Source organism: Semicossyphus pulcher, unplaced genomic scaffold, assembly GCF_022749685.1.
Source record: "Semicossyphus pulcher isolate SPU_LCO1_2020_fin unplaced genomic scaffold, fSemPul1.0.p SCAF_15, whole genome shotgun sequence".
Classification (NCBI taxonomy): Eukaryota; Metazoa; Chordata; class Actinopteri; order Labriformes; family Labridae; genus Semicossyphus; species Semicossyphus pulcher.
This window is the reverse complement of record NW_027211659.1, coordinates 12,749,128-12,760,433: the sequence shown is the minus strand read 5'-3', so window position 1 is coordinate 12,760,433 and position 11,306 is coordinate 12,749,128. Positions and strand designations below refer to the sequence as shown.

At 39.2% G+C, this 11,306-nt stretch overlaps 2 protein-coding genes across 2 annotated transcripts; one reads left to right on the top strand and one right to left on the bottom strand.

The window, feature by feature from the left end:
- Window positions 1–1,465: 1,465 nt before the first annotated feature.
- cir1 (corepressor interacting with RBPJ, CIR1) lies at window positions 1,466–7,885 on the bottom strand. The gene is made up of 10 exons (XM_069662994.1): window positions 7,796–7,885; window positions 6,608–6,702; window positions 6,350–6,423; window positions 6,187–6,200; window positions 6,001–6,053; window positions 5,848–5,896; window positions 4,493–4,613; window positions 3,327–3,433; window positions 2,970–3,055; window positions 1,466–2,653 (listed from the first exon to the last, which is right to left on the bottom strand). The coding sequence occupies exons 1-10, from the start codon at window positions 7,865–7,867 to the stop codon at window positions 1,939–1,941; spliced, it is 1,386 nt and encodes a 461-aa protein (XP_069519095.1). The 5' UTR covers window positions 7,868–7,885; the 3' UTR covers window positions 1,466–1,938.
- A 702-nt stretch (window positions 7,886–8,587) lies between these two features.
- scrn3 (secernin 3) lies at window positions 8,588–11,302 on the top strand. Its single transcript, XM_069663099.1, has 8 exons — window positions 8,588–8,647; window positions 8,963–9,127; window positions 9,233–9,414; window positions 9,500–9,699; window positions 9,999–10,211; window positions 10,297–10,459; window positions 10,536–10,716; window positions 10,827–11,302. The coding sequence occupies exons 2-8, from the start codon at window positions 8,972–8,974 to the stop codon at window positions 10,986–10,988; spliced, it is 1,257 nt and encodes a 418-aa protein (XP_069519200.1). The 5' UTR covers window positions 8,588–8,647; window positions 8,963–8,971; the 3' UTR covers window positions 10,989–11,302.
- Window positions 11,303–11,306: the final 4 nt, after the last annotated feature.

Genomic DNA, 11,306 nt, shown 5'->3' with positions numbered 1-11,306 from the left:
CTTTCACTCGTTCCCCTGTGGAATAAATCAATGCTTAATGCCCCGGAAAGAAACATTTCATGGCCAAATGAAAATCTTGTTAAATGCTATTAATTATGACTTGGAGCACAGCGCAGCCCCATGTGTCTTGTATTTGCGATTAGGGATTCGTGTCTTATCAAATATCTAATTAATCTCCGAGACATCTTTTGTTCACTTTCACTTTATCGGGGGGTTTTCCGAGGGGGTTTGATGACAAAGGTCCCTGAATATTTATTCTAATTGTCCAAATTAACTGCTTTTCATTTGCATACCAATCGATGGAGCGAGAAAGAGGATACGGCGTCTTTTTTTTTTCTCCTCGCCAGAAACCACAGAGATGTTCTGGGAACACTTTTTTAAACTTTAGGGGGAAAAAAACACAAGGGGCAAAGAGTCACATGCAAATGTTGAATCTGAAATGCTCTCTGCTCAGCGCAGTTAAATGGTGCCTGCGTGTTATTTGAATATCAGTGGCCCCGCATTGAAAGGGTTCAAGGATGCTCTCTGACTTCTTTGTGCTTACCCAGTGCAGCGTCCGACTCTCAAAGAAAAAGCCGGGAATAATTACAGCGCGAGACCTGCAGCGGGAATACGTCAGGGGAAAGCGTCTCACCCAGACACCCTCTTTTTTTTTTTTTTTTTTTTGAAGAGGATGTTAAATTGACCAGAAGGCAATAGAGGGAAATTATTTTCATTTCCTTTTGTGCAACAGCGGCTTCAAGAAAACGGCCGGATAGTGAAAACGACCAAATTAGATCGCCAATTTGAATTTCAGCCAAAATATAAAAGTCAAAGGAATACTTCAGGGAAATGTTGAAATTTAATCTGTAAGACGTCAAATTTAGAAACTGAAGTTAATTTGTTTTTCAGATAAAGAGCTCATTGGGTTTTTTTTTTTTAAAACTGGATAAAATTGTAACTACATTTGTTAAAACAGCACGTCCTAAAAATATTTTAAATTTTAGGCCTAAAAAATAATTTATATAACAGGAAGAAAAAAATAAAATAGCCATTAATATAATACCGAAATGTTTTACAGTATCAAAATCTAAAACATTTGTCTAATTTAGTAAAATAATATGTGTATATAGCTAATAGTGCACCTGTGTTTTTATTTAGTTTTTTGTATCGGCAGGATTGACACGCTGGATATTTGGCAGGAAGTCATATTTGTTTTGTTTGAGCGTGACGAAAAAAAAACGTAAATAAAAAAACAAACAAAACAAAAAACCGAAGGACGGGACGTTTTTTTTTTCACAATGTTACCACATTGCGTCATGTCATCCCCGTAAACCGTCCTCATTTAAAACTTAGAAACATTATAAGGCTTTAATTTAGTGATTAGTGCTGGGAAAAGTAACGGTAATCAATCAGAAGGAAAAAAAATCCTAATATTAAATTGCCATTTCATTCATTGCAAAAATCAAAAGACACCGCGTCAAACTGAGATTAAAAATTTAATCAGAAAATAAAAGTCCTGATTTTTCAGGAATCAACAGCCGTCCGAGCATCACAGCTTACAACGTCGATATTTCCAAAATAAAAGACACAATAATGGAAGATAAAACTGCAGCAACACAAAGAGTCTTTCTACTGGCCTACGATTACAATTTACATTTTACAATTACAATGACTCCAACATTTTTCCATCAGTGGATCATAGCCGCAAATTGCTTCCAATGTTAATCAATTAATTTAGAGCCTTTCATCCAGTACAAGACAACACAAGAGTGCAATGAGCTGCATCTCCATATTTCCTGTCGACTGCTTCCCTCTGCTGGAGGAGAAGGAGGCGAGCACACAATATCTGCAGTTTTAAGTAGAGGGACACTACTGTGATGGAGAATATTCATCGCAAAGTAACACTCAAAATATTTTCACGTTTTGTCTCATAATGTAAGAAGGGAACTATGATCATCAGTGCTTTCTTTTTGCTCTGTCTTGGCTTCTCTCTCTTCTCCCCCTACTTCTACTTCTACTCCTTCCCTTGCCCTCCCTGTCTCTCCTCCTTTCCCTGCTTCTGCTCCTCCCATCTGCTGTTCTGCCCTTTCTTCCATCTGTGCTACTTCTGTTCCTCTCCCCATCTCCGCTGTGACGCGCGTCTTTACCTCTGTCCTCCCTGCCTCTCTCGCGGCTCCTACTTCTGTCCAAAGCGGACTTGGAGCTGCTCGGTCTCTGCCTGTCCCTGCTGCTGTGTCTCTTTCTCTCTTGACCTCCCTCCGGCTTCATCTTGTTCTCCGGGCTGCGCTGTCGACTCCCGCTCCTTCCCCTCTCTGTCCTTGTTTGTCTATAATCTGCGGACTCCTCTTCAGGCCGCTTCTGTCTGGTGTGAGGGCTCGCTGACCTGCTCCTGTGAGAGGAGGCCCTTTTCTGACTCTTGACTTGTCGCTCGCTCTTCGAGCTGTTATCCCGACAGGAATCTTTTTTCTTGTTCTTCTTTCTCTTCTGGCTCTTGAACTTGCCCCGGCTGTCTGAATCTGAGCCACTGTCACTATCACTACTGCTGCTACTGGAGGAGTCACTCGAGCTCTCGCTGCTTTCCTGCTTTTTCTTGTGCTTCCTTTTGCTCTTCTTCTTCTGTTTTTTGCTCTTCTTCTTTTTGGCCTTCTGCTTTTCCAGGCGGTCGAGTTTTCTGTAAAACAGAAATACAAACATTTAATTTACAATCTACAAAGACATGTTAGCATAATTAAGTCTATGAGTCACACCAAAAGGTTAAGGAAAGCGCTTAAGCACCTTTAAGGTAAATGTAAAATAAGCAACCAAAATGGGTAACAACTATCTGATGAAGTGTGATACACTCCATTTAATAATCTCATTAAAATATATGGAAAATAAAAATAAACAGAAAGTTTATAATTTATAACTATTAACCAAGATTTCCCGTGTTTATTCTATCAATATAAGGCTTGCACATATTCAAAATATGTAAAAAGTAATGATTTTACCTGAGCAGCTTCTGTTTCTGCTTGGTGCTTAATGACTTGAGAAATTCCACCTCTGGATCCTCCTCTTCCTCACTGGCAACGTAATCCTGCAAACGTACATGGCAGCACATTGTATTGTAATTGAAACTACAATATATACAACTCTCACAGGCTAATCTCTATTTCATTACATCAACACCTTTAAAAATAGGTGATATTTTTTATTCAATTCACCTGACCTTAAGTTGCCCAAATAACAGGCGTCTTTGCAGCATCTATATATGCTACTGACATACCAAAAGTATAGTTCTGAACGTATGTGTGTGCGTCTATATCGTCCTATGTGTGCAAAGATGGGAGTGCGAGACAGACAATTACCTGCGCTGGATCACAAACCGTAGCATTCCTACCAAGGACACATTTTTTCAAGGCAAACCCACTGTTTCGCATCTCCGCCATTAACTCCGAGGGGTGCATCGACGGACCTGTTAGCACAAATCACAGCCTCAGAGTCCCATTGATGTCAAAGCCATGCCAACCACTATCTCCACAGTGGGAATTTCAGGGGCGGCTTTGTTAACAGAATGGGACATCAAATCAACTCACTCCACTTCCGGCTGAGCAAATCATACAATATCATTCTCTGCCAAAGCAGCAGTTAGGGGAATCAGAATACACAATAATTACATTTTTTCTCCCCGCACAGGAGGGGGACCATTACAGCACTCCACCATCAACACCATGCACTGACTGGACTCTCCCAGGGTAAACATTATTACTCTACAACTAGACTGGCTGATTGCAGAACTCGGAATCGGCTCGAGCCTGGAGCTCCAGCTGAAACGGCGAGAGGAGAGATACAGTAGGTGTAGCTGCTGCAAACTCTGACTGAGTGGAGCTGAAATACTGGCCACAAACATCAGGCCGCACTGATGATCTGGATCCCTGTTGTTTTTACCACATACTGCTCACCTTCTCCTTTAGAAAACAATCAACAATGCATGTTTCACTGAATTTTTAGGAACAAAATTTCCAGCAGGTAAAATGTCCATGTATACCTTTCGATTATTTGTAATCGATAAGTTGTAACAATTGTAACAATTACCGATGTGCCATATATGTGAACCAAATTTAAGAGGATATATAATGTCTAGGGTTGCAACCAGCAATTAATAGATTAGTTATTTGGTGAATAAAATATCAGAAAATTTGGGTAAAGAAAGCAGAAGTTATTCACATTTCGGAAGCTGGAATTTTTACCCCTTTTTCTTCAAATTCTTAAAATAAAAAAACAATTATCAACATGGTTTGCGATTATTTTGATAGCGGCCAACAAATGGATTAATCATTACAGGTCTCATCTGCTTATCTGTGGATACACATTTCTATTGATGATTAAATTAATCAATTCTTATTCATGTTTAATTCATTAAAATCTAAATACAATCTGGATATCATATTGTTGTGGTTTCCTCACATACATGTCAATTCTTTAATAAAAATGCTACACAGAAAACATGATGTTATTATTGTGTGGACTCTACCTGCTGCCTCCTCTGTGGCCACAGAGCTGGCATTGATACCCGACAGCCCATAGAGAGGACACTCTCTGTCCGTGTTCACGTGGCCCCACTTGTGACATTTGATGCACCTCACGTTGCGCACCTGGGAAGTTAAAAACAGACAATCGGAATTATATATGCAAACTAATTATACCTCAGTTGTTAAAACCAGCTTCTTTCAGCTCTGAGCTAAGGTAAAGCCTTATCTCCATCCAAAAGACTAGGAGAGTTATCCATGCCTTTATTACATCCTGGCTTGATTACTGTAACTCTTTGCATGTGGGTGTAGAACGGTCGTCTCTGCGGCGCCTCAGCTTGTGCAAAACGCTGCTGACGTGGAGGAAAAAGCATGACAGTATTACGCTAATTTTGGCCTCCCTTCACTGGCTCCTTGTCCACTTCAGGATTGATTCTAACATTTTGTTTTTAAGGTTTTAAATGGAACGGCTCCATCTTATCTTGTCTGTCTCCTGCAATACTATACTGTACCCCAGCTAGACCACTTAGGTCAGCCAACCACTTGTTATTAGAAGTCCTAAGATCAAGGCTCAAAAACAGAGGGGATCGTGCCTTTGCGGTGGCTGCTCCTCAGCTCTGGAACAGCCTACTGATCCACATTAGAACTGCAGTCGCTTCACATTTTTAAGTCGCTGCTAAAGACCCATCTTTTCTCGATGGCCTTCAATTCCAGTTGAGCTTGACTCTTCCTATTTTATCTTATACCGGCCTGCAATTCTTTTATATTTATTCTGTTTTGCAGTTTTATCTCTGCTCTTATCCGTTTTATTCTGCTAATTTATTTATTTTAGTATTTTAGTTATATTGTGTAAGTGGATTCTCTTGTACAGCAATTTGGTCAACATCAGTTGTTTTTAAACGTGCTCTAAATAAACTTGACTAATTTAAAGAAAAGCAGAGTTAGGTACTGTTAAATAACAACACCATGTTGTTAGACAGAATATATCTCATTAATGTCTTTGGTTTACTTTAAATTCATGGCGAGAGCTGTTTTACTATTAAAAACGTGTTCATTCCCAGTGTTGCATTAGGTTGCTATTAAAAACACTGTCTACATGTGTAGTACTGCTGTTAGCCACAGGCGACGTTAGTGTGAAAATGTTTTGGAAACATTGCAACCAAAGCATGACTTTCTCTTTACGTTTCACGTTAAAGCTTTAAAGTAACCAAAAGAGTGAAAACTAAAGCGCACCACACAGGCAAAAGCAAAAATATGAGATAAATAAACAGCTATTATTTGGCAGATACCATTTTTTAAGTCAATGTTTGTTACTAATCACTGAACCCTTAAATATAAACCACAGTTTGAGACCACACACCTGGATTCCAAATGGCTGATCTCTAATGTTCATGTCATCCTTTGCATACCTACGTGAGAAAATTAAGGAGAAAAGAAGAAAAAGTAAATTCCAAGAAGATGGAAAGACAAAAGACCAAGACTATTTAATTGTGTGTAGAAAACAACTGCTTACTTCTCTCGAGGAGCTCCCTTCTGCCACTCAAATTTGTACTCTTCTTCACCATCCTGAAAATAAGACACATTTTCATTATGAACGTCTTGGTATAAATAACTGGAAACAATATAAAGCAAACCTAACAGGCATAACACGTGCAAAGCCTCATGCATATTAATTGTTGAGTTGTATATTATTGTTTACCTCTTTCTTTTCCTCTTCAGTAGAGAAGACAAATATGAATATAAAACAAAACAAATGAACAAGTATTAAAACATTATTTGCACAAAATTGTGTTTCAGATTGGCATAAATATTAAGTCAGCAGGAACCACAATTGCTTGGCTCAGATTAATTTAATGATTTACCTTTGGATGCTCCAGGTGGAGCCTCGTACATGAAATTGAGGCCATTTTTAACACGATCATCCCCCATCAACAACCTAGAATTCAGAAAATAATGTTGAACTTCAAACATTCTTTAAAAGTGTTCGAGTAGGTAGAGGTCCATCTGCCTCTAATGCACAGAGGCAAAAAAAAAAAAATTACGCAACATATTTTAAAAAGCAGGTCTGTTGGAGGCACACTGTTTCATTCTGCATCAGTGCTGTGCAATATTTATCTAACCTGTTGTTGTAAGTCTCCTGCTCCTTCAGGTAGGCCTGCATAAGTTCCTCCTGCTTGGTCTTCTCGAAAGTCAGTTTCTGCTCTGCTATCCATACCTGTAAGTTAAGGGGAAAACAATCACAGCGTACATCTTAAATACTTGGTTGGTGCTATATTTCCAACTACAGTTTTGGGTCTTCCTACTTGCGAGACAGAAACACACATACTGCGCAGCCCTACTACTGTAACTTACCTTTACCTATTCTTAAAATCTTATTAATGCCGAAATGATTAATTGAATGATCAACTGATTGATCAGTCTATCAACAAAAGAATCATTTTAGTAAACAACTTTTAAGAGCAAAACAAACAAACAAACATTCTAGGTCTCTAAGATGTGTTGCTTCTCTAAGACTTATGTAAATGTTTCACTCTTCGAAACGTCAGTGATCATTTTTACACTATTTAAGGTATTTCATAAACTGTAAGATAAATTCTGAAGGTAACTGATATATATTTTAGTTACAGCTAAAAAGCAAACAATACACAGAGCAGGCAAACCTTTCTTAAATCTCTTCTTAATTATATCTGAGTGGTAAGGCTAAAATAGTGTAAGCATTAAGTAGCCTATAAATGACTTTGTCAGCAAATTGATTAATTGAAGTAGTTAATACACACACTAAGTAGGACATACATCTACAATGACACTGAGATTAAATCATATTAGTGGAAAGCAAAAGTTTGCGAAGAGCAAAATGTAGTTACCTCTATAAGTTGCGATAGAAAATTATGAAGAATTGCTAAGAATATTAAGTTTGGCTCTCATCCTAAAGACCACAACAGCAAAGTGGGTTAAAGAAAGATAAAGTCAACATTGCACTTGAAACGTTAAATTTAGAACGTCTAAGATTAACTGAAGCTAGTTTTATCCAACGCTAGCTACATCAACTATTAGCAGCTAATTTTACGTTTCAAACGACCCAGTTCAGCTGAGACGTTTTTCTCTAAGCTTAAAATAATGAGAATACAGCTTCTACTCGAAGGTCAACACTTTTTTATCAAATTATTATCAATGTTCATAATGTTCATCAAGTAGCAGGCTGAGCTAGCAGTAGCAATGCACTGTTAGCAAACATAGCTCGATAGCTAACAGGCTACTAGGATGCCCTCTTACCTCAAACAGTACCGCTTATTGTAGCTAGCACTCACCTTTTTGATATTTGACTTCGACGCAGGGTGAAAATCCTTTTTACACATGAAATTTGCGAACGATTTCCCCATGGCTGACGACCTTTAATGTCAGCTGTGAGAGAAAATGAGCGTTTCTCTGGCTAGCTGAGATGCTGGCGTACGCTAGCTTCCTCCGCATGTAAACAAATCCGCTTCATGAAGATGGTTTCATGTTGGTGTTAAGGGGGAGCCGACGAACTACAGAGGTGAATTACACTAGACTTATGCGTTAGATTCCTGTTATATTCTTCCACCAAATCAAGTGCAATTTGTATTGTTATAAAATGAAAAATGTAAATCAAAAGCTATGTTAATCAATTGAATTGGTTTATGGTACAAATCTGCCACAATAATAAGATAAAACAGTTAAAAAAGGGATACAAATTTTTTATACAAAAACTACAAATACTAGAAAAAAAAATACAGAAAACACACAAGGGGGAAAAAAAGAAAAAAGAAAAAGAAATAGATAAAAATGGTCTCCACTACACTATTTGTCCCCTTTATTGTTAAAAATATGAATAAAAATTGTTTAGTTATGGAAACAAATAAAAATGACTAAGGAACCAACTTCTATCATCGTAATCTAGGAGGAGGAATACAAACACGACGAATAAACGTATATAATAATAAAACACACACATTTTATGGAATTAATTGTTAGCAGGTTAGTACCTATGACTGTATGGTTAGTACACGACTGCCTTCACGCCAAAAATGAAACTTACTTCAGCTCGGTCACGTGACTGTACTGCTTCCGTGTCAGACAACGTGAACCATATAATCAAACAGACACGAGAATACACATTGATACGTACAGTGCAAACACAGGTAATGTCACCTTGTTGAATGAGTACTGTTGTGGTTAATGAGCTCATGAGTCGCAGCTTTACATCTCACTGCACACTGGCTTGTTTGTTTGTGGGGTGTTAAACACACTTAATGCTGACATTCCCAGTTCCGACCTCCGACTTCCGAAGGTAAATAGAACGCCCCATTAGCTCTAAATCTGGACTTTAGACAGTGAGACATGTTGCAACGTGTTGAGCCAATAATGCTTTGCTAACCAAGCTTCCAAATATGTCTGAATATGTATTGAATATGTGCGTAACCTAACCTGTCCAGTTTCTTTCCGTTTACTGTCAGGAAGTCAAAATGCAGCCCTCCTCCTGTGACACCTTTGTCGCTCTGCCCCCTTCCACTGTGGGACAACGCATCATCTTCGGGAAAAACTCAGACAGGCCTTGTGATGAAGTCCAGGAGGTTGTGTATTTTCCTGCCAAAGACTATGAGGCAGGGAAGAAGGTGGAGGTAGGTGACACAGTAAACTTGCCCTCCAACCACCCTACATTTGGTGAATGTGCCTTTAGATAAGCTAACAGCTTTTGTCCCTGTGTCTTGTTCCTCTGTGAACAGTGTACATACATTGAGATCGAGCAGGTTGCCCACACGTATGCAGTTGTGTTGAGCAAACCAGCATGGCTGTGGGGGGCAGAAATGGGGGCGAATGAGCATCAAGTGTGTATTGGAAATGAAGCCGTGTGGGGCAGAGAGAGTGCAGATGACGAGGAAGCTCTTCTTGGCATGGATTTGGTCAGGTAAAGACCCTGTAACAGCTATTTGTTCACACAAAGCACTTAAATATGACGCAAAAGATGAATCTGTGACTCTTTAATTTTCCAGGCTTGGACTGGAGAGAGCTGATACCGCTGAAAGAGCTGTAGATGTAATCGCTGAGCTGCTGGAGAAATATGGGCAAGGAGGATCTTGTATGGAGGATGACTCTGGCTTCACCTACCACAACAGCTTCCTCATCTCAGACAGGAAGGAGGCGTGGCTGCTGGAGACGTCAGGGAAGTACTGGGCAGCAGAGAGAGTGGAAGGTAACTTGGAAGAAGTATACACATTTGAAATGAGTTTAAAATCCCTTTTTAGCATTCAGTATCATCACAGTTGATTTAAATTTAATCACACATATATTTGTTAATTATAGATATATTGGTGTATGTTGGCAACAGATGAGAAATGTTTAATATCAGTGTCACCATGACATAGTTTGTCCACCAGAGAGCACTGGCAAGTTATTTTTCTCAATGAGAGACGTCCCAGCAGCAGCCTACCCAGATGTCTTTTAAAATCTCTTCTGTGTTCTGCATTAACCCTCTTGTTCTTTTTCCTCTAGCTGGATTTCGTAACATCTCAAACGAGTACAACATAACGACTAAGATAGACAAGGAACATCCAGAAATGAGGGAATATGCACGAAACAAAGGCTGGTGGGATGGAAAGACAAAGTTCAACTTTGCCACAGTGTACTCCTTCACGACTACAGCCCGAATAGAAGCTGCTGGGAGCCGATACTGCGAGGGGAAAAAGATGCTGAAAAAGAGCAACGGTTAGTAGTGCACACTTCAGAGTAAAACACAGGAAGAAATAGTTCTAGCATTGTTTATGCATGTGTGGATTTTTTTCTACTATAGGTCACATCACGGCTGAGAGGATGATGGATATCCTGAGGGATAAAGACAGTGGCATCAACATGGAGGGCATGTTCATGACAACAGGAAGTATGGTGTCTGTGATACCCAGTGATCCTGCTCTACCAGGTGTTCACTATTTCACAGCAACTCCAGACCCTGACAGGTAAAGCACTTCAGCGGATAAAGCAGCCTTTAAATTCATATTGGCTGCAGTTATTGATGATTCTTTTGTACCACAGGTCGGTCTTCAAACCTTTCATCTTTGTGAGTAACATTACTCAGCTGAAGGAGACGACTTCTCCCAGTTACGGGCCAGATGACCCAGTAAAGAAGAAACCTCGCTTCCAGAGCAAACCAGACCGAAAACATGAGTTGTTTGTTAAACATGAACTGGTGGCCGCCATCATTGATTCCTACAAGGTTTGAAAATGAATTTAAACATGCAATTAACCTAAATGTGTAATTTGTCATAGTGCTTTTACTATGTCAAAAATGTGCTGACATTTCTTTTGCTTGTTTTTTGTCTATAGGACAGAGGAAAGAAGATCACAGAAAGCATGAGGAAGCTAGAGAAGGAGAAGATGACACAGATGGAGGAAGTGCTTTCACATGGGGTCAAGGAACCTGACTCTCTGGTGAATCTGTTCTCAGGCTCTGTGCAGGAGGAGATGGCTGTGTACAGCAAACACTGAGAGGCCTGAGAACTGCTGGAACCACAAAGCTGTAGCAGCATTAGCCTCTGTAGTTTACCCTTCAGTCAATAAATGAGCAAAACCAGAACATAACTGAGTGGTAAATCATCAAACCATTGTATAATAGCAGCCCATGGTACTCAGGCAGTACAGGTAAGATTCATGAGTCCCATGTTGTACAATAAGAACTAGACGTTTTTATGTATCAACAGAAACAGGTGATAATAAATTCATTACGTGATTTGAGGGTTTGGCAATAAAATTTATTTTCAAATAAATCAAACACACACACACACACATATATATATATATATATAT